General features: G+C 40.4%; 1 protein-coding gene across 6 annotated transcripts; it reads right to left on the bottom strand.

Moving 5' to 3' along the window:
* Positions 1-33: 33 nt before the first annotated feature.
* Positions 34-22,245, bottom strand: GABPB1 (GA binding protein transcription factor subunit beta 1). 6 transcript variants are annotated; one of them, XM_056347884.1, is made up of 10 exons: positions 16,648-19,889; positions 15,109-15,308; positions 14,662-14,769; positions 13,618-13,785; positions 12,962-13,156; positions 11,732-11,843; positions 11,234-11,347; positions 8,223-8,408; positions 6,785-6,900; positions 34-1,860 (listed from the first exon to the last, which is right to left on the bottom strand). In XM_056347884.1, the coding sequence occupies exons 3-10, from the start codon at positions 14,767-14,769 to the stop codon at positions 1,708-1,710; spliced, it is 1,152 nt and encodes a 383-aa protein (XP_056203859.1). In that variant the 5' UTR covers positions 15,109-15,308; positions 16,648-19,889; the 3' UTR covers positions 34-1,707. The 6 variants fall into 6 exon arrangements, with proteins under 6 accessions (XP_056203859.1, XP_056203860.1, XP_056203855.1 ...); XM_056347885.1 differs by having other exon boundaries at positions 15,109-15,209; XM_056347880.1 differs by lacking the exons at positions 15,109-15,308; positions 16,648-19,889 and adding an exon at positions 21,966-22,245.
* Between the last annotated feature and the right edge of the window lie 1,629 nt (positions 22,246-23,874).

The raw sequence follows: 23,874 nt of genomic DNA, 5'->3' as shown, positions 1-23,874 counted from the left end.
ACAACTGAAATGGAATTGATTCTACACTATATATATGTGGAAAAGATATTTAATTGTAAAATAGAAAAAGTAGGCCAGAGTACAGTTTTAAGGGTAATTCTTCTGTGTACAGTATAGGTAAACTAGACTTTTTGCTTAAGTTTATATAAACAATTCCATAAAAGCAGTGAAACATGGAACAACAAAGCAAAGCACAAAGAATTGTATCTTACAAAAAAGGAATCTGCACAGTAGTTCAAAATTTAATGTAACACAGCACTGAACAATCTTAAGGCAGCTCAGTCTAAGCACAGGACTAGAAGTCAGGAACTCCTGAGATCTATTCCCAGGTCTACCACAGATTCATGTGGTCTTGGGCCAGTCATTTAACACTCCCTGTGTTGCACTTATACCAGTTATAAAATTGAGACAATAACACCCACTTACCTGCCTCAGGCAGTACAGTAAGGGTTCTTTAAAAGATTTTACAATGCTCTGAAGATGTAACGTGCTATATAAATCCTAAGCATAATAGATCACTGCACAGACACACACACACAGAGTATCACAGTGAGGAACAATGATGCTAGGTAAGAAAAGCATCACTACAACATAAAAAAATTACTTGTCCAATTGCATGATTAAAATGCAAAAGTCTGTTTGGAAAAAAAAAACATATCACTGAAATAATTTCAAGGCTATTGGGGAAAAAGAGATCAATAGGAATATTCTAAAAGAACTACTAGTTGTGTTCCAGTGGAGACATTCTTTTCTATTCGTTACTGAACTTTAAAATGTTTGTACAGGAAAACTGTAAGACACAGTGAAACTTTTAAGTTTGTAAAACAAAGTGAAGTTTCAATGCCTCCACTCACAATTTTAAATTGCCTCCAATATGTAAATTAAGATTTTTTTTTTGTTCTTTTTAATTACAAATTACATTCTTCCAAGAAATATACCATCCACAATAAAACCGGCTGCTAGTTTATTTCAAATGACCTATAGGCTAAACATTTTTCTCATTTTTCTCATCTTTGCTGAAAAATACCTATGCAAGATGTATGTGTAGAAATTATAAAAACATGCAGCATATGTACAAACTGAAAAGTTTAAAAAATATTAGCTTCATATACATGTAAATCTACTTGGATATATCTGAAATTAAATATAAAAATTTCACCACCTAAAATAAAAAAAAAACAAACCAAAAATGGTTTTCAGAGAATCTGAGACAACTACTTAAAGCTGTACAAAGATTTCCACCTGGAAATGTCTTATTCAGAGAAGTTTAAGTTGTTACCATGGAGAAATAACTGTTAATTCATTTTGCCACATAATTCATTTTCAAGCTGTCAGCTTAAATCAACATCATCACCCTTAAAACTGTTCTGTTTTTCAGAAGTTAAGATTCATACTAAAATCAAAATTTCACAAAAACATTGGCTTCTCATGTTTCTGGTTCCCTTCAAAAAGATTTATCAACTCATTTTGAAACTGTAAAAAAACCAACTATTTACAGTATTTCATTTTAAATACTTTGCACAATTTCTAAATTCAGAGTTTTTATGTTACAAGAAATTCATCAGAGCTCACGGCTTAAGTCCGGTTATCAACTTGTAGCATCTTCTCTATCATGTAATCCTGTGTCTGTACCTATATAGCGTACAGTTCAAGATTGTACTGCAGGTTTTTGAAAGTAACAGGCTTTGCAGTATGTTCATTTTTTTATTAAACAGCTTCTTTATTAGTCTGCAGGCGGTTCATTGCCTCTAACTTCTGCCGATAAGCCTCTGCTTCTTGTTCTTTCTTTAGAAGCTGCTGACGATATTTTTGTGCTTCTCTGTTTGCCTCATCCAGCTGTTTCTGAAGAGTTTCTCTTTCCTATTAGAAACAGAACCAGCAATATTTTGTCAAATATGTATCAAATGAAAGTTAAAATGGCAAATACTTTTCCTTTACATGCAGCACAAGTGTTAGGGTATCATGTAGAAATCGTTCAGTTCTTATTCGGACAAACCTACACGAATGCTGCTGTGTAAATTAGCCACGGACTACCACACCAGACAACCCCCCACAATAAGGCTTGGAAGTTTAAATACAGTAAACCCAAGTTTCTTTAGCTGCAAAGGTATCAAGCAAGTCTTCATGGAAGAAGAGTAAAATAAAGTGGAAGCGTGGTGACCTAATACTAACATACTATGAATCATTGGAGGAATGTTAACAATTCCCTTTGTTTCTTTTTAAAATTGGAATCCAATCTAATAGGATTGTCCCTTTCTGTTGTAATTCTAATCAAACACTATAATGAAAAACTGTTACCTAGTTTGCACTAGAAAATGACAGTTGCTCACTAACCAAAATATACACATAACTGGTTTGTAAACACAGTGATCTGAAGTGACTGATACGACGCAATCCAGAGATATAATTACATCCCCAAGGGCACGTTTTTATGAATTAACAGGCATTTAGCTAGATAAGCTTTTTCAATTCCAAAGTATAACTTAAGGCTCCATCCTGCGTACAAGTTTGTTGAGGATGGCTACAAAATGGTTTCCAAGCAAAACAATATGGGAAATGCCACTTCCTATGAAGATGCCTTAGGAACTAAGGAGAATGTATTCCCATCTCCAGTGATGTAGGTACCGTTGTTTTGTTTGATGCTGCACTGGTCCAATTGAAAAAGCAATTTGCTTCGAAAATAGTTTTGTTTTGATCTTCAACAAAATACCATTTCATTAAAGTGCATCATGTTTTTATGAGTAAGGTAGCATTTGATTTCAAATCATTCTTTCCACTGTAGTTTTTAAGTAGGCACAGGGAGGTTGTCAGAGAAATGAGCTATCTCCCAGAAAAACAAAGCTCTTATCAAAAACCGAGGCCCCTTGAAAATAAGTTGCCTTTCCACCTTATTCCCATCCCAGCAGTTCTGTATCACAGTCCAATTAATACCTGTAACAATTGTTCGAGGTTTCTCCCCACACCCACCCCGAAACAGCATCCCTACTCTTCACCTCTTTAATTGCACTCACATATTTTCATGGTCAGAGCCTGAAAATACAGAATACTCTGCCTCCCTTCTACTTCCTACTGTTCTCAGTACTTGTCACAGTCACATTTAGCAGTCACATGCTGTGCTGAATGTGCTGGAATATAATGACATAGGTGATCAGATCATTGCTAACAGCAGCATCTGCATAGCAAAAACAACAGGTGAAGGAGAGATGTTATTAACACATTATACAGACTAGCTATAACACAGAACAAACTCCATTATGTGCAACTTCATTTTACATCGGGGTTTGAGAGCTGAAGGAAGCTAGCTAGGGTTCGCTTCATTTGGAGCATATGCTAATAAAATGAGAGCTCATTTGATCTAGCTTACTTATTTCAAAAGGAAGTTCAACTTCCACCTCTGAAAAATTGGATCCTGCTTTTTAAGCCACTTTATGAATGCCCAACCCCATGTAGCAACTAGACTGACAAATGCCAAATGAATGGTAGAGCCTACATGAACGATACTCCAGCACCAGCCCAACCAAAACACACTCCTATTTCTGTAAGTTATCTATGTAGCACAAGGGGAGCCAACAGCTGATGTAAAACAGCCCAAGTAGCAAGTCAGTAAACAGACTTACAAGACAATTCTCAGGGAAGCAGTCAAAACAGCTGATCCTGCTATGCGTGGAAAGCAACCTTTCCCTCTTGAGCGCACAGAGCCCTGGGATATACTGAGCTGGGCATTATTTCTCTCATGAATTTGTCACATAAAAAATGTCAGAAATCTAACATTGGCAAGAAGTAAAGCTGCTCTACCTACTGGGCTGCAGAAGAGTAAGAACCACTGGTAGCTCACTGGCCAGTGGTTCTGTGCTGCATTACAAAAAGCAAGGGACTACCACTACTATGGTGTGTGCAGACTGCAAACACTTGGGGGTAGCGAGGTTCTTAAACCACATCTTAAAGAGTATTTCCCACAGAAGAAATAAATAGAGCTGTGTACCCATGGTGAGTATAGCACATTAAGGAAGGGATAGAAAAAAAAGGGAAAAAAACCCAAGTCCCAGTGGCAGATACAAGAAGATAAAACCAGTATCTACCAGACAGATTAGCAATTAAAAGCATGTAGATTAGTCCAGCAACTAACAGGTGTAATTTTCTAGTCAATCATAGTCCTAATGTAAACAGAATGAGTTAGGCTGAGGCCAAGTATACTAACTAGGCTGTGGAAAGAAACTAATGCTTCTGGAGGAGCAATGCAGACCTACAGTGGACTGAACAGTGACAATCGGTCCCTTAACTCTGACATCTAGAACAGGGCGGACTGTATCTGGTCTGTTAACTTAATAGATCCAGAAAGTGTTCTTGGGGCATTCTGTAGAACACAACTGAAAGCCTTCTGATTATCCAAAGTCTTTTTGTATTGGTATAAAAACCTACCAAGGTAAAAATCAAGTTAGAGGATCCCGAGTGCTCTTAAGAAATCTTCCATTTTATCAGGGAATTCTCTTCATTACATGTAACTTTTAACAGTCTATATGCATTGACAACAGGGACACCCATAACTAAAATAACCAAACTAAGCATTCTTTTTAACGACAGAAAAAAACAGGGCAATGAATTCACTAATATAATTGATCTACAGTTATGATTTTTTTTTTCAGTCTAATGAAATGATCATCCTGGTTTCTAATGTGTGTCACCTTTCAAACATGCAACACAGGAAAAACAGTCAAAATCAAGAATGAAAATAAAAATTACGGTATGTTAATGAATTATGCATGAAAATGAAAAACAGTATCTGTGTGACAGGGTTTTTTGCTGCCATCCTATTTTTAAAATATCAAATTGTTTAGGAAAACTGCTATCACACTTAAAAATTAGCTGAAATGCTTGAACTTAACAGACCCAGAAGAGGAAAAATCAAAAAGGCATCACTTCAGCTTTAGGCATTCACAATAATTTCATGGGAAAGTTTCTCACCTCACATGAATGGGAGGATGTTCAACCTAAAGACTTTCAAACTACAGTTATTTTTTCATACACTGTGAATTTAAAAGAGCTGAAGGAAGCACTCTCTGCCTTGAATCAATTCTTTATAATGAAATAAAGGGACGAATCACCAGTGAGGCAAAGAAACCAAATACTAAAGGTTTTCTACATTAAAAAATATTTTAATGAGGGGAGGGGGCCCACTCCCTCCAAATTCAAGTATCTACCACCTTCTATGATGATGAAGCTTGAAGTGAACCAACTTTACGTGCACTTCTTTAATGTCCCCGTTACCAAGGTGAGGTAGCACCACAGCCCTGTGAACCACAGTAAGGCTCCTGAAGTCAACTGGCTGCCACACAGAGGCAGACGTCTGCATGTGCATTTCCAGCTGTACAGGCAGGGACAACGTCAGTCATCAAAACTTGTACTTAAAAAGTAACAGATAAAAGTAACTCGTTTAAACTAACTTCTTTTGATACTTGAGAAATGTGTTTAAAATATAGAATTGAAACTGGTCATCCTCCTAAAAGAACTATTTGTACAGTTATACTAACTATCTGTAATTAGGAACAGGTTGATTTATTCCTTAATGGATCTACATTTTTTTTCATTCACTTAACAGAATTCTCAAAATACTCAAGGAAACGTAATTTCCTTTACGAATAATTCAGGCAGATGTTTAAAAGTGTGAACAAAAGAAATGCTTTTATTGTAACAGTCATACATTTTAAAAAACTGCAGCAAGAAAATTTCAACTGTCATGATAATCTGTAATGACCACAAAGCTGCAAAAGCCGAAAGTATTTGATGTGACAACTTAGGGACAGGGAAAGCAAATGATGAAAGGTGGTAATTACTGTTATTAAACATGGATAACATATAGCACACACTGTACAATAAAACATATTCAATTAGACAGAATTTGTAATATGAACAGAAGTTGGAGAATACAGCCTTTGATAAATGAAGTATCATGGAGTTAAGAAAACAAGAACTTAGAGCCTAGCCAAGGCAGACAGCAATTTTCATAAATTTTTGACCAAAACTGGTCAGCACAGTTATAAGAAACAGAAGGAGGAATAAGATGGTTGACCTATCATGGCTAATATAAAAAAGCTACAATTTCAAATTGAACAGCTACATGTATTTGTCTTATTTAAAAAGAAAAGCTCTTAGGTGAGGTCAAAGGATGTTAGGTCTTCCACATTACCATTTTTAAAAAAAACAGGATGGTGTAAATATACTTCACAGTAAACGGCTCCAGAACTAAAAAAAAAAAAAGGGTGGGGGTGGGGTGGGGGGGGTGTACAGATAAAAATTGGCAAACACAGCATCTACTGTTTCACATTTCCATTAACAGTTATCTAGATATCATGAATGGAAAGGAAACATTGCTCAAAATATGATCTCACTATCAGGACAAGCATGTGGTGATAACAGACAGATGAGGGGTACAGTACTCTTGTTCACTGCTAGTGGAAAGGGTCAAGTTACTCAATAATACAATGGTACCTAGTTTTAAAAACTAGTTAGTGATCTTCAAGGAAAAACAAAAAAATAAAGTTATCATATACTGAAAACAAAGGTCACTTTTATGTGTACAGAGGATGAAGCAAACAGTTCTCCTATGTTCTTTTTACAACTTCATAGAAGACAAAATTTCAGTAACAGGGGAGGCTGAGCAAGTTATTGTTTCACACACTTCATTCTGTGGTAACACAGAAATCAAACTCTAGAACAAAAAAAACCACAACCAGATACTCAGTGCTGAACACTCTGATTAACACATATCACTTAATATATTCCTTACTTCTATTTCTGCAGACTCCACGCGATTTTCAACAATCTCAATACACTGTCTCTTCACTGGTGGTTCTTCACTTATCACAGTTTCTTCAGCAATGTCTGTGGCTGGAACTGTTAGTACTGAAGACATATTTGTACATATAAATATATTTACTTCAAACAATATTTGCACTACATAAAAATCATACAATTAAGTAATTTATTAACAGCAATAAAATGCAGAGACATTCACTTATGAAAACAAATAAAGTTCAGTATAAAGTCTGTATGGTGAAAATTTACTAAACACTTTAGCTGCTTGCATGCTACTATTTTTAAAATTCTTTGTTACTGATGTCTACAAGAATTAGTTGTCACTCTGGAGTATCATTGCCATTTTTCAGAGAGTAAACCAACATGGAAGTGAACTGCAGCAGAGTTACCAGCCTGTAACTCATGTAGCAGACCATCTTCATAATGTTTCTGAAGCAAATACTAAATACGAAACTGTTATTTTGATTAATTAGAACACCTTAGGCAATCTGAAAATCCAGCAGTTACTAACCTTGAAGGACAAACAATAAGGGCTCCAAAGAAATTCATACTCCAAGTTACTCATGCAACCATCTGGCAATTAAATGTCGTAACTGTCACTTCAGTTACTACCCACACACATTCATGCTTTCCGATAACTAGCTGTACTTGCTCAGACTGTGAACCAAATAATTTGTCTCCAGTGTACAACTCTTCAAGCTCCACACTGGGAGACCTCATGAAGAAACCAGAAAAGGAACCATTTTTGTCTAAATAGTAAGTGGCAGAGCATCTTTAAAAGAAACCACCCAACACATATGCATGTCACAAAATAGCACTTATTACACCAACAGCTTCCACAAACAAGGTACATATGGCCCAACAGTACAATCTGCATTGCCCTGGCTTCACTGGTTATGCCACTGCTCCTCTAAAACTTCAAGCATGTAAGACTTGAGTTTTGTCCTGTTAAGAACATGTTCCACTGGACTTGCATATCTTGCTTGATATATCAGGTTTCTAAACCCAAGCCTCACCTCCTCATCTTTCCAGCAAGACAACCACCTAAGTATTGGAGGGCAGCTTTTGTTTTACTCCATCTTTTAGTTTTCATAACAAGTTTCCAACAATCAAACTTAGTGAAGGTAAAGCAAATAGTTATCACTTTTCCCTTAAATGACTCATTTCTCCTCCATACAGTTTAGTAATTCTTCCATTTTTTTTCCTAATGCAGAGACTCAGCTGACATGGTAATTCACTGAACAGCAGCAGCTCATGCGTCTATGAGCCTTTTGCAGTTTAAGAATTCAAAGATGTATTTAAACTGCTAATTACACAAAGTTGTCCAAGCTATTTGCACCTAATAATTTATTATTATTACTGTAACTACAATAGCTCCTCAAGCTCAAACCATACAAGTTTCCACTCACCTTGCTGTCCATCAGGCATGGTCACAATGATTGGTTGCCCTATTCCACTGGTTGGAATTGAGTGCAGGTTACCAAGCTGAATGCCGTCTGTAACTATAGTAATTACTTGTTGACCCCCAGAACTGACAACTTGTTGAATAGCACCATCCACAGATTCTGCAGTCACAACTTCTTCTGTGGCCACAACTATCAACAGATTAGTAAATGAATTAAGTCAATTTATAAATTTTTAAGATTTCAAAGGCATTTTGGTACAGCTAAGAAAAAAAATCACTTCCATTGTCTTAAAATTTGATGTCACACCCCTCCCCCTCCAATGCCTTACTACATATTATATTGTTAATAGAAATATTTCACTAGGCCAACACAGAGAACTAACATATTGAACTATACATGCAACTCTGTCCTGGTTTGCCTTGCTCGATATAGTAATTTATTTTTTTTATTTAGCATGTTTCCTAATAGATATACCCCACTCAAAACTGACACTTGGGGTTCAGTGTTAACATGGCTACAAGAACAAGAGTTGTTTTTAAGAACACAACTAACTTCTGCATTGTACACAAGCTGGACTAAATTACACTGACAGCAGAATTAAAAAAAAAAAAAATAATTAAGCTTGAAATTACTCCTCAGCCAGCACTTTGCCAGGTGTACCTCAGGACCCAGTTGTGATTTCTCTGGTTACCATAATGGTCTTCAAGACAGTAACAGACTGAAGGACCTCTAGACAACCTTAAAAGTTTAGTCTGTACTACATGGGTGCTTCAAACACATCCACAACTTAATTATACAAAGTATGAAATAGGACTAAAGGAAAAGTGCTACAGAGCTGAAAGTTTTACACCTTTAAACAAGAACAATAAAGCTTAAAAAGTAAAATAAACATTGTATGTATATAATTTTATAGTTAAAAATACAAACTCCTAGCTGAACTAAACATTTCAAATTCATGATTTGATAATAAATATACAGCAGTGAACCCTCACAGTTCTATATTGTACCTATAAATCAAGGTAACATAAGGCAGACTGCATTCAGAACTACAACACACAGCTCAGCTTGCACTATACATTGTAACTGGGGTCTCGCACTACCAGCCTTATTTTTAAAGCAACAAAATACTGAGACAAAGAGCAAGATCACTAGTAGCACAATCACAGAATTTCAAACACACTCTGTATTTTATTTTCAAATTGTCAAGGTACAAGCAAAGCCTTTGATTTAAATAACAGATATTAGAGTACTTCCTATCTAGAGATAAAATTAAAACCCTATAGACTGTGTTGTGACGCTCGAGATGAGAGAAGGTACATAAAAGCCTGAAGCTTTCATCTTTTAAGTTAATTACAATATCACACAACACACAAAAATCACTCTGTGGTTCACATAACGACTGCAGCCATTGTCTTCTGAAGATTCGAACACAGAAAAAAAGAATCCTACAGAGGGTGGAAGTAATGACAGGTAGCCTGGGAGGAATACAGAGAAATTGTCTGAGCAGCCAGGGATCAGGTTAGGAAAGCTAAAGCCCTGATGGAATTAAATCTGGCCAGGGGCATCAAGGGCAACAAGAAAAGCTTCTGTAGGTAATAAAAGAAAGACTAGGGAAAGTGTAGGCCCTCTCCAGAAGGAAACAGGAGACCTGGTTACCCAGGACATGGAGAAGGCTGAGGTACTCTGTGACTTTCTTGCCTCGGTCTTCACTGGCAGGTGCTCCAGCCCCACTGCCCAAGTTGCAGAAGGCAAAGGCAGGGGCTGGGAGAATGGAGAACCACCCGCTGTAGGAGATCATCAGGTTCAATACCACCTAAGGAACCTGAAGGTGCATAGTCCATGGGACCTGATGAGGTCCTTCTCAAACCTGTTAATGGTAATTACTAGTCTTTATTATCCACTCTGATGCTGTAAGATACCTGGCTGCTATCTCTTTATTCACTTTGCATGTTGAAATGAACAAAAGTGAAAAGGTACAGAAAAACAAGCAACACATTACTCAAACAATGGACAAATATATCCAGGGCAACTTGCAGAGTATGGAGTATGAAACCGTGACAAAAGTTGCGTTTTTTTCACACAAAGCAATAACTGGCAAAGATCCATGGGGCGGGGCGAAGGGGTTTTGTGTTAAGAAACAGGAATGCAAAACTTGGGAACTGAGGCAATGGAATTCCTTGTGCCTTTCTGGCTTCTTATGGCCTTATGGAATAAGAGAGGGTGCATATGGCTGCAGTGAGAGAGACAGGCTGTTTCTTCCTAGGAGAACGACAATGTATTGCTAGGCCAGGGGTCCTCAAACTATGGCCCGTGGGCCAGATACGGCCCCCCAGGGTCCTCAATCTGGCCCCCGGTATTTACAGAACCCCCCTGCCCACCCCACCCCCCCCCGCCGGGGGTTGGGGGGTGAAACCAAGCAGCCGCAGATGACCTCCTGCCACTTAACCCGCGCGCCGGCCCCCTGTTTGAAAAGTTTGAGGACCCCTGTGCTAGGCTTACATTTACCTGCAATGTCATGACAGCCTACCAGCCTGAAGTGGGACACTAACCACTAAATAGTCCAAATGCAAGTAGAATGACTCAGTGTTGAAAAGATGACCCACAGACATTCTAATGGGCAAACCGCACATTAAGATTGCCAAATGTTCTTGTGACTTTTGTGTGAAAGATTTGAAATAACTCCTGACAAAGTGTATGCAGGCAACATTGGGGACCGTCTCCCAACATTTAACAGAAGCAACTAAACCATATATAGACAAAGATGTAAATTCAACCTCCTGATCTATGCTTGCTTTCAGCAAGATGAATGCTACTCACATTAGGTCCAGAAATCTTATTAAGAAATAATAGTACATATGAATCTGGCAACCTTCCAAGTGAAAGTAAAGGAAAAAATTTGTTCATGCTGAAACAAGGAAGATTGTAATCTCATTTCTGTATGAACTGTATCTCCAGAAGTACCAGTTATGTACTTTTAGTTTATTAAATGAGGTTAAATGCCTTAGTTTTCTAACCTGGTGTTTCTGAAGAATTAGACAGTGGAGCTGATGCTTCTGCCAAAGCTGCCAATGTGGCTAATACTGATGTCGATGAATTTCCAAACTGTACAGCAGACACTCCTGTTTCATCTAGTAGGACAGGGAAAAAAAGTTAGCTGATAAATTTAAAAACAGTGAAGTCCCTTTTTTCATTATTATTGCACTGAAGCTTGTAACACTCACTCTGTTCTCAGCAACACTCTGCTGAACTAAAGTGCTATTCTGAAGGCAAGTTTGTTAAGCGAATACAGTTTCTTACAATTTATCTCTGAAGACTGGTGTTTTCAGTACCTAAATACTTACAACACAAAAAACACTGAAGAGGAACACAGTAACTACTCTATTCTTACCCCTGTTTTTCCTCAAGCCTTTCCACCAAATGGTGAAAATCAATTAAAGTATAAAATCCTAGTAGCTATCCTATAGGCATCTAAATACTAGTCCCATTTGATGTATTTGCAGAAGATACCAGACCTGTTAGGTTCACCACCCCTCCAGGTCCAATGATAAACTGTGGTGTTGCTGCATGTATCGTCACAGTGTCCGGGCTCTCTGGATTTGTATTGATTTGGTTCTGCATTGCAATCTAAGAGACAAACGTAGTATCATCATTCCAGCTGTAGTTATAAGGAAGTTATTTACTCTGTAAGAACTAGAATTACTGCACATTCCACCCAAACAGGGAGGATCTGCCTCATTATACTCATGCAACATATACACATCATGTCACATCCTGTGCTCTGTGCAAGTACATGAGAAACTTTTTTTTTTTGTCTGCAATCTAAGGACAAAAGATCTATTCAAGTGAAAGAGAATGACACACCACTACTTCTCCTTTCCATTTACTGTGAACAAAAGAGGACCATATAAAGACAAGGCCCTTTTGTAGATATGCAAGCTCACGTATCTAAAATGGAGGCCTGAAGAACCAAGGCTGCTGTGGCAGCTACATGCCATGAAAATCAGCTCCAACAGCTTAGTAATGGCCATGAATTGTAGATTACAGTCTTCCTTTTGTCTTTCTTTCAATTATTGACTTTTATTTACTATATGCTTTCTGCAGTGAAAAGGCTAAAGGAACAGACCAGAAGTTCATACAGTTCAAGATGCAGGGGAACAACAGATTTATACAGTGGCATGATTTTTCGTTTGCTTTCTATTTTTTTCTCAATAACGCTTAGCACTTAATTTGGCTTTAAGAACACTACTGAACAACAAGTACACAGTTCCATGTAAGTATCTATAATAAGCCTGGTCCCAATCACTTCAACAAGTCAATTCTAGTTTTTCTAATTCAGGAAAAATTGCCATCTCTTCTCTCCTCTCCTGATCTCCAAGGACATGAATATCCATACATGGAGCTAACCCAACACTAGGGTATCAAAATGTATTGGCAGAGTAGGGAGTTAAGTTTTATACCTTGCCTGTGATGACTCCACCTAGTTGTGTGTACTACAACACTCAAATTTAAGAAAATAAAGGATACTTATCCTTGACTTTGTAGACTGTGAAAATGTTCTTTGACGAACTAATGTTTATTAACATTAATCTCATTTCCATGTCATGAAGTAGACTGAGCTTAGCATTATCAGGCAATATATGGTCTCATATCTCTCACACTAAGCTTTTAATACAGCAGCTGTATCACGTGTGTAAACAAGTACCTTTCTGTAAATTCCCTTAACATCATAAATCAAAAGTTACCTGTAATATTTCTGCAAGGTCTTCATTTCCATTGTCTACTGCAATATCTAAAGCCGTTTTGCAAAATTTACTTTGAGCATGAACATCCACTCCATATTTTATTAAGAGTTCTACAACTTCTTGATGGTTATGTTCAGTGGCCCAGTGAAGCGCAGTCATTTTGAGCATGTCCTTCGCATTTACATCAGCGCCATGCTACAAACAAGATCATTGCATGAACTATGTTAGTAAAAGTATCTGAATTAAATAATGCTGGTCACAGAATGAAGTCCCGGATAGTCTTTCTCCATCAGTAATGTCTTGTTACCTTACATTTACAGATTTATTAGAAGTACTTCAATCTAACTACCAAATAAATTATTTACCTCAAAAGATTAAAGAGTCCCCAAGACATAACATGTCTTGGTTCTTAAAGCTGTTACTCGCACAATGTCAAATGAGGAAGTAGTCTTATTTTGAAACAGCAGTAAGTAATCACTGGAAATCATGATGATTTTAATGCTAAAATAAATTACAGTTTAATAGGAAAACAAAGCACCCAGTGCACACAGTATAAATATTTCAATGTTGGTTTCATGACTAAAAGAAATTTTCAAATGTCTGATCATAAACCATAGTTATATCCCATCCTCCGACCTTGTTTCAGCAGTCTTTACCTTAAGTAAGACTTCTACTATGCTGGCATGGCCTTCTGATGCTGCCATATGTAATGGAGTTCTGTCCACTTTGGTTCTGGCATCCCGACTTACACCTGCTCGCAGCAACACTTCTGTTGTTGAGTAGTGTCCATACTGTGCTGCTAGATGAAGTGGAGATGTTCCCAACTGCAAATGTAATGGAAAAAGTGGAGTTTCAACAGATGTCAGTATTAAGTATTTCTTCTTATTCTGGGGCTAGAAAACTCAGGTGTCAGGCCACCACTTCAAAATCATTTTCCCTTGCAGTCTCAAGGAAAGAAGCCATTGGGGCTTTTACAGAATGTGAAGAGAAGAATAAGAAAAGTTTACAATTTTTTCCCCAAAATAATCACAACACACTAAAACTAGCTCACTGGAAGCAACTTTTTGAGGTCTGTACTTTGTTTTTTTTAGTCTTTGAGGTGTGACGTTTCAAGGGGTCTAACCCCATTCTTAGTATTGGCCAACATGCCACACCAACGTTGGAAGGGACCACTGGAAGTCACTTAAATCCAATCTCCTGCTCAAAACAGAGTCAGCTTAAAAGTTAGGTCACTAAGTAGATTAAGGCTCTTAAGGGCTTCTAAATACCCTAGAATTTTAGGTACCTGACCTCCCTGTTACAACTTGTTCAAAAACAGACACCTCCAAAAGACAACTCTGAGCCTCTATATCAGGGAACACTCAGCTGTACATATTAGGCAGTTGTGACTGCTTTCTTAAATCAGATCTCTTATTATACTAAATGCACAAACACAATAACTAGGAGGATGATTGCTGCTTTCTCCCATGAACCACTCCAAAGCTCATCTTAAAAGCCATCAGAATGAGCTCATTCAGTCTGTTACTAAAATCAGTAGGAGGTCATATGAAGAAACAGACAATTTTAATTCTTAATTAGACATTAGATGATGTGACTGCAGAATTCCAAGAAGAAACTCCCAAGGCTTGCACTACAAATGCTTAACTGTAATAATCCTATTTTCTTCTTCAGGTACCAAACACTGCAAAAGTTTTCATTACCCAATCTGTGGTAAAAGGTGCTCCATTTGCCATCAAAATGCGAACTTCATCATCTTGACCTGCTCGTGCAGCTTCTAAAAGTTTCTTTCCCAAATCTACTAGTGACATCTAGTGAAGGACATAAAGGAATATAAAGAAAAAAAAAACCAAAATTAGTATCATTGTAAGTATACAAATGCCACTGTCATTTTTTTAAAATTACTATTTCTGAACTACTCTGAAAAGCTCAAAAACTGGGGTATTTTAGTCATGAAAACAAGCTTTATTGACTGCAATAAGCAGCCTGATTTTAGAATTACTTTTGTCAACCAAACAGAACTGACACGGGGGTGAAGATTTCAGTATTACAATGCTGCAACCACAGCAGCTGTAAAGTTGTATCAAACTAAATTTAAACTGAACTGGATGCACATTTCTTACAGCAGAAAGTGGTTCAGAAGCTCTCACCTGATACCACACTCTTCTCCAGCTTTGTCCAGCTTCCAAATGGTACTACATCATGGCGATGTCACACACCCAAAGGCACTACATTCACTTATCCAAAAAGCCTACACATATTTAAGAGGTGCCACTACGTAAACGCATTCAGGTATGAAACAACACCTTTCTGAAGTCTTGTCCATCACTATCACTTCATTTTGTTCACCCTAAAATATAATGTCTTTATTTCTAGCTACAAAACAACACAATAAACATACTATTGTACTACATGCATCAGATACGCGAACTAAAATGTCCACCTGAAACCAAACATTACTACCTGCTTCAACTGTCTACAGCTACAAAAAAAACATGTTAAGTGCAAACTTTTGATTGAGACATGACCAAAACCAAAAAACTTTCACATCACCTTTAGATAATCCCCCTTTTACAGCACTGAAAGTTCCATACAATGGAGCATGCAAAACTACATGTAGACAAGCGACACCTATATATGTCTCTGTTGCATCAAAGATTTCCGAGTATAACATCTTTTTAAAACCACACTATTTCGTACTTGCTATTAAATTTGTTCAGTAAAAAGAAAGTTAAGAACTAAACACTACCAACCAAAACGTATCATTAACGTTTTAGACCTGTATCTATGTTTTCCACTACCAGGATGCTAAGAATGGAATTACTTTCACCAGTCCAGTTTCCAGCCACAAAGTTAAGCCTGCATTAGTAGTAACAGCAGTTGCAAGGCCATGCAGCCAATTTCCTACACAAAGTTAAGAGTGTATCAGTTCAGAAAGAAATGCCATTAAAAATATACTTCTATCAGAAACCCAACGTATTTAGAAAGTTCTCCATTGGCTCAACTGGTAAAAATCTGTGTGGCATATTGCTCAACAAGGTGAAAACTACTGACTTTGGAAGAAATTAGAAAGCAAGACAAATACTGCAAATGCAGAACTCCACCACGTATCAGTAGAGCGGTGAACTGGAACAGGACTTTTTGTCTACAGAACTGACTTCCAAATACTTCTCCATTTATGTCCATCCTTCTAGTACACATGGACATATTCATTTGTCTCCGGCCAGAAAAGGGAAGAGGAACAGGGAGGTGGCAGGACAGGACAAATACTGACAATGGGAAAAGGAAGGAAAGAAGGAGCAGTCAGATGCAGAGGAAGGGACAACAGCTGACTCTCTTCCATAAAGAGAAAAAGAGAAACAGGAATAAGAGAAAATCTACTGTCCCTGTTAAAGGGAGTCCCCAGGAGTAACGATATAAAACAATAGGACAGAGAGGGCATTTGGCAAGTGCAGCAGTGAAAGGAGGACTATAGCACGCCCTTTTATTTTTTTTTTTTTCCAGGGGGTGCAATTTAAGAAGGAAAAGAGCACACACAGACACACACTTGTTCTGGTGGTCTAATACCACCACATCAAGGTCCTCAGAAGCAAAAGGAAAGCTGGAACTCTATGCAAAATACTGAAGTGAGGAATTAACTCAGAAAGACAATAATTAATTTTTCTTGTGTTGATTTTTGGTTTACATACCAGTAGAGAAAAGGAACTAAGAAAGTCTTCTTTTGGAATTACAGAATAATTGAGGCTGAGGGGGACTTCTCGAGGTCACCTAGTTCAATCTTCCAGTCAGAGGTGGCCCAGCATGGCCAGGCTCAGTCCTGCTGAGTTTTGCATGTCTCTGTGGGTGAAAATCCCACCACTTCTTCGGCCTCATTCCAGTGTCTAACCACCCTCACAGTAAGAGCTGCCTTCTGTGTGTAACTGTCTTTCTCCCCTAACCAAAAAGATAGCCTTGATGACAAGCTTATACTTTATGTCCATTAGACAATAAAAATAGGTGAATTAAATTACTGTCCGCACATTTAACAACTACACCTATTCAGAACCCATGGACCACATCTATACTGGTGAAAAACCGCAAAGCTGTTATCAACACCCCATGCAGCAAAACAGACCAGAAAAAAAAAATCAGTTACAGTAGTCTGAAAAATAAGAGTCTCAGTCCCAGGAGATGTTAGGGACAAACTTCAGCCTGAGATCAACACCTTTTCAGAGTCTCTCTGAACCACTACTGCTGAACACACTGTCCAAGTGACAGTACATCAGCTCTCATCTCAACGCAAAAAGCTAAACAGCTTTGTACTACATGCAGTAAGAAATGTTCTAAACAAGGGAAAAGAGGGGCATGGAAAATCATACATGATTTAACCTTCATTACCACATATTACTTACATTAACCAACACTCTCTTGGTTGATATAAAGTAGTTGTATTTTAAACAAGCACAAAGCATCACAGAAATTTACATATGTTTCTTGATGCAGAATTTTAACTTCAGTTAAAACATCACAAATTTAGTTTAGAAATTAAGTTCCAGTTCTCATACTTGAAAGAACGCTTGGGCCATCTAGTGGAAGAAAGTTAAAAAAGTAGCAAAATTACACTGTTGAACTCAAAAATAAAATGACATTGTTATGTCACTAATCCATGAACAACAGCAACTGAAGGAGCCTTTGCAACAAAACTCATACCTATTTAGTCACTTTTAACCAACAGATACTAACATTGACAAAATTTATCAAGAGTAGTCAACCAAAAGTTGATTTCTACTTTGTAGACGATTCCAAGTACCAATATTGTAAGGTCAGGAAACCCTTGAGTAATAACATGCCCCACACCTCCCCCACACTCTTCCACTGCTAGTACTGCGACATAACAAAAAGGCTCTGCAGTGTCAGAATTTCCCTTTCTTCCCTTTCCAGAAAAATACTTCAGCTGCTTTCTTGAGATCATTTAGTAACGCTACAATAGCACAGTGATACTATCACAAGCAAAGTTATATATAGTACAATAATATATATTTAAAATTTAAATGAGATTTCCATTTCAAAGCAGTACTCTTGGTTAACTACTGCTACTATGCCATACAGTGTTACAAATCAACTCTACTGAGTTAGCGTGTCAGAAGGTAACTCCTCAGTAACTGTGTCATTTCCACCAAGCTGGGCTAGCACAACAGCTGGGTAATGTTTTATAAGAGGATTCTTTTAGACAATAAAAACATCACTGCCTCCGAAATACAGTCTTGAGACTGTTACAGTTATTCTTACGGCAATCTTGAGTATGTTTCCAGACTTCTAAGAGCTCCCATGCAAGTGTGAGAACAGAAGGTTTTGTCTACAATTGAGTAAATAGGGAAGAGCTTCTGCCGGGTTTGGACTTCTTTGCATTAATCACCTCCTGAACTTCCACATTTCATTACTGCAATGCATTCTGTATGGTATCATTTGCCAGATGCCACAATTAACTGGCAATGAAAACAGAGATCAAATTATTATTGCTATTTTACTTCTGTTCAACAGGAAATCCTACTGCTTTTTTGTATCCACGTTAGATTTAAGTTTTTATACATTTTATAAAACTCTGAACATCACGCTGTGATCAGAAGGGTATATAACAGCACTTGAACGGAGTTTAGGTGGAACTGTGTGTGAAATGGGCTCTGCGGGGAGGGACAGGAGCTGAAAAGCATGCAGCTTGGGAAGCGTGGGCTACCACACCATAGCCTACAGACAATAGAGCAGCAGATTCTGCAGTCCAAAGGAAGACGACCGTTTGGCTTAAAATACTGCAGCACCTTTCAGACCGGTGTCCTGTCCCAAGGATCCTGGACACAGCCTTATTCCCCCTTCTGCCACTGCAGTGGTGAACATCAGCTGGTCAGAATCAGCAGGCACAAAACAGTTGTTGCAGAACACCTGCTAACACACAGATCTTGCAGCCACCAGTGTACTTCTACCAAGGAACACTCCCGAGAGACATTTTTTACACTAGAAAAGCATGAACTGCAGCAGTGCAATTTACAAGAAAGTAAACTACATCAATATACACCATATCTATGATAAGGATTTGCAATCATTCCTAAAAAATCCAGGACAAAGTTCCATAGAATGCTAATTGAACAGGTTTCCCTACTGACTTGACACACAACAGAACTGTACTTGGAAGATAGCTTGAGATCTATCATCTCTCACACCCACTACATCTGGAAAAAGAATGCTCTTGCAGAATGTCTTTTTCTTTCCACTTCAAAAAAACCCAACCTGCTTCCCCAAACCTGACCTTCAGAAGTGCTATCCTCCCCCCAGTTTCAACACTGCACAGTATCGCTAGAAATTCAGAAACAGCCATTTCTAATTTTGTATGTCTATCTATACCAAGGTCAGAAATATTTTGAAGTAAAGCAGTTATTCCTATTTATAAGCTAAAGTCTTTAATCAAGCACTCAGTTTTGATCATTATTATAATTGAAATAATACGATCCACTTTTTTTTTTTTAACATCCTGACATAACAGCACAATACCTGAACTCATAACAGCTCTTCAAATAGTTTATTTCAATTAGTTTTGTAACTTTTAAAGGAACCGGAAGGTCTGCATTACACCTAAGTGTTTTCCCATGTACTAGCATCTCCTAAGCACTTTGGTATGATTTAACCATGTATGTAATTTAATAGTGATTACAAGTTAAATGGGATAAACTCAAAAATTCCTATAGTGTTTCCTAAGGGAATTATACCCTTACAAATGTATTTTGACAACGATTTCATGTAGTACTTCGTATCTTAGGCTTAGAGTATCCACACTTCTATTACAATAATGAAAATCACACTAATATGCTAATAGCAGTTGGCTTTAATTCCAGTGATTCCAGCTTTCCTCTATGACTGTGTTGTGTTTGTAACTAAATTCTCTCTAGTTTGTTTAAACAGCAACATGACCTTCATGTTGGACAATGTATGCAGCAGATGAAAAATGTTTGATCTGAGAAAAGAGATCAGAAAAGCAAACATTGTTGAATAGCTTAGTGGTTAAGACAGTCAAGCCTGTATTTACGCAAGTCTGTCCTCCAATTAGGTTCATACGTTAATTTAAATCGGCACCAATCATCAACTCCATTAAATAACACAGATGGTAGAAAAGTCTTGTCCTTAAAGGAGAGCACAGATTTGGCCATTATCATCTGCAACAAAATGCAACATCTGAAAAAATATTATTCAACAAGAGTGAACCACTGGCACCAACCAAGATTTGGGTTGGCACTGCCAGCAAGCTTTCACAGATCATTTTGGCACTAGATACAAAAAGGTTACATTACAGCAGCTATGATTGACATGAAGCATCTAAGGGCTTGTGATGTAGCCTTTGAACTGTACTACAGCCTTCAGACTCTGTCTCAGATTAACTGAAACTTAAAAATATCCTCAAACAAAAACCACCAGCCTGTCTGTTTTATTATAAAGAAGCATCTGTTTTATTGTGAGGAATCTTCCTCAACAGTTTCTGTCTGACACACAGGCCTAAAAACACCCCTAGAAAACAAACTGTTTTCAGTAAAGTGGGTCACGAACAAGACTCTACACCTAGGGCATGCTGATCTGCCATGTATAATCTTAACCTCATGCAGATTTACGTACCCTTTGAGTATTTCTGTGTGCACAAGCACTTCAACCAAATTGCTTAGTCTTAGTACTACTTCAGAAGTCACGATTTAAAAAAACCACACCCAAACATTAAGCTACAGTACTCCAAGGTGTGCATTCGTAACTTTTAGCACATTTCACAGTAATATGCAGCATTTGCCATCAAATGAAAGCTACCTGAGCAAGAAGGTTAAATGACAACATACAACTGCTTTGGGTTAAAAACTCTTTAAGCACAGAAGACTTCCTACAGGAGATTTCACTGACGCGCTAAGGGACAGCGTCTCGCCGACAGAAACTAATCTAGGAGAGAAAACCACAGTCCGAACGAACGCGTTTTGTGCCACGTTTATGCTCCCACCACATGCTTTATTGAGTGCAAAGCAGGAGTTACAGATGCGGGGCGAGGGCCGCTGCGGAGGAGGGCAGAGCTCCCCTCCCCGCGGAGCTGCCTCTCCTCAGGGCACCTTTGGCGCCAATCTCCGGCACGCGGCTCTGCCGCCCGCGGGGCGCCGGGCCGTGACGGAACCGGCCCCCCGGCCCCCCGTGAGGCCCCAGACCGGCCCCCGCGGCCCAGACCGGGCTGCCCGGCAGGGAAAGACGCGGGCCCAGCAGGATCCGCGCAGCTCCTCAGCGCCTGGGCCCCTCGCCCAGCGCGTCGCGCTCGCCAGGGCCTGCGCGGCGGCCGCGGCAGCGCGAGAGGGGCCACCGGTGGCGACGGGCGCTCGGTCCCCGCGACGCCCCGACCCCCCGACCCGCCGGCCGCGCGGCGGCCCCCCACCCCCGCGCAGCCCCTGCCCCACAGGCCGCGCCCGGCGCCCCGCGGGCCGCCCAGGCCGCCGCCGCGGCCCAGACCGCCGCCGGCTCTGCCCGCGCCCCCCGCGCGGCGGGGTCCCCGGAAGGCCGGCCAGCGCGCCCGCTCTCCCCAACAGGAAATCCTGGCTGGGCTGGGCGCTGCGGAGGGAGCCGCGGCGCCGGGTTCCGGGGGAAGTGGAATTATTTTTTACCAGCGAAGAGATCAACTTCCACATCCGGTAACAGGGCCCTATACAAAGGCGCAGACTGACCTGGAAAAGCTTGGCCGGCCCGGGGGGGTGAGGGAGAGACGGGGCGCGGGGATGGGGCCTTACCGTGCTGCCGGCCGGGCCGCCGCCGCCGCGACAACAACCAGGGGCGTCGGAGGCCGCCGCTCATCGGCGCCCAAAAGCCCCACACAAAAGTCCCCGCTGCGCCTGGCGGAGGGACACGGCGAGGGGAGGGGAGGGGCGCCGTGCCGCGCCGCGGAGCCCCGCCGCCAGCGCGCACCCGGGCGTGAGGCGGCGCGGGCCGCCCGCGGGCAGCGCTTCGAGGGGCGCCCGGCACTTACCATGGGGTGCGGGTATTATCTTATTACACAAATATCCCCGACAAAAGGGGCTCGGCGGAGGGATACGGCCTCGGTGCCGCCTGCCGCGCATGCGCGGCGGCGCGGGGAAAGGCGGGGAAGCGGAGACTGGAGGGGCCCGCCATGTTCCGTCCCGCTTCCCGCCCGGCGGGGGGCAGGGCGCCGCCTGCCCGCAGCCCTGGGCCGGCCCCGGCGGGTGCAGGCGAGCTGTGGGCCCGCCGGGGGGAGCCTCCCTAGAAACAGCTTCAGAAATACGGAAGGGGGCCGCCGTGCCGCGCGCTGGCCTCGCTGAGGCTCCGCTCTGCCGCGGGGCAGTGGGGGTTGCGCTTCCCGCCTCATGGCTGCTGGAGCTCCCAGGCGAGGGTGCCCTGCCCGAGCGAGGGACTTGCTGGCTTGCCTCCCCTGGGCAGGGCTTTAGCTATGCTTTGGGATCATGGGTGACGTGCGGAATTAAACTTTATAACTCAGGATAGGTTATAAAGAAGGTATGTTTAATTCACCGGTGGGCATCAGGGTGGATAATTCCAAAAGCACCTGCTGCCCTGACTTCATTGTGCACGTGTGATTTAAAGTATACATTCATACATATTCAATAGATGCCCGAGAATATGTTGGGTTAGGATAATTAGTCTTATCAAGAAGTCATTAACGTAAGTTTCCTCCCATTTGCGCTTGTGCACTGTCTCCTGATGGTGGTCGTGGGGGCCGTTGTCTCGAGTTTCTTCAAAACCAAAAAACAGGACAGATTGCATACCCGCAGTGTCTTCTTATCTGCACATGAGCATCCCAGGTCCATCTTACCAATACAAAGGGCCCCAGGATCGGGCCTAATTTGCAAAGTTATACTGTGAAGCTCGTCTTTGTACATACAATGAGAGTTTTAATTATTCTAAGTTTTCCCTATCCTATTAATCTAGTTATTTCTAAGCCTTCTATCATGGGGATAGGACATGGATGATGAATCCAAGGTGATCCTAAGCCCTTGCTGCGCTGTGAGAGAGCCTTCAGTCCCAAACTGGCTGTGGACCTGACATCCCAGCCCTTGAAATGGTCCAGCTTTTGTTTCAATGATGTGAAATGAGTCGTGCTCATGTTCTCCCCAAAGCTATTCCAAGTCACAGATCTTGATACCATCATAAAGCATAGATTCCATAATCTTCATCCTTCAGAAAAAGGATATCAATCACAAAATTCCACTTGGTTACTTTGGAGATCGTACTACCCACTAGATACTCTTAATCGGAGGAATACTTGTAAAGTTGTTTACAGATCTTTGATTTTTTTGCCTTTGACTTAGCTAACACAGCTTTGGACAATAAACTGTATTCCAAAGTGCAAACATCACAAATACCAGAACTGAATCCAAGAGTCACTGCCGAAATAGACCCGTGAAGTTCAGGCGAGGAAACCGCACTTCCCACACGCAGCGGCAGAACTGCCCTCGGCTGAGCCTGATGGCAGGGCTGACACCGCCCTGGCCGACAGCGCTCTCTCCAGTTCCTGCAGTATTTTTGGTCTGAGTCAGGCTTTAGGGAGGAATTCTACATACGCTTTTTGGAAAGCCAGATAATTCTTTCCATGTTGCCACCTGGCTGACTCAGTGGTATTTCTAGGAGTGATCAGCCAGAAGGCGGCACTAGAGAGCAAGTGCAGACGCCCCCTCGCGGGGTTGTCGCTTGTCACCAGAGTATAGAAACCTCAAATCCAGCCTTCATCACGTCCCTTTTCAGTTTTTGGTAACTGTCTGCGTTTCTCAACAAGCATTCAGCTTGCCATATTAAGGGTTTTCATTTACCCGGTAGCAGGGGATACAGAAAACGTTACAATGTCCTGGCAGGTATGCACCAACAGGCAGGAATGCCTCATGGCGTTAGCCACAGCTCTATGGAAA

This window comes from Falco biarmicus, chromosome 7 (genome assembly GCF_023638135.1).
Source record: "Falco biarmicus isolate bFalBia1 chromosome 7, bFalBia1.pri, whole genome shotgun sequence".
In the NCBI taxonomy this organism is placed as follows: domain Eukaryota; kingdom Metazoa; phylum Chordata; class Aves; order Falconiformes; family Falconidae; genus Falco; species Falco biarmicus.
This window is presented reverse-complemented; position numbering and strand designations above follow the sequence as displayed.

Coding starts and splice junctions, on each gene's coding strand:
- GABPB1 (XM_056347880.1), bottom strand. Junction 11,844..12,961: donor ACCTTGCAGAAATATTACAG/GTAACTTTTGAT, acceptor TTTGTCTCTTAG/ATTGCAATGCAGAACCAAAT. Junction 1,861..6,784: donor TGGAGTCTGCAGAAATAGAA/GTAAGGAATATA, acceptor TGTTTCTAATAG/GAAAGAGAAACTCTTCAGAA.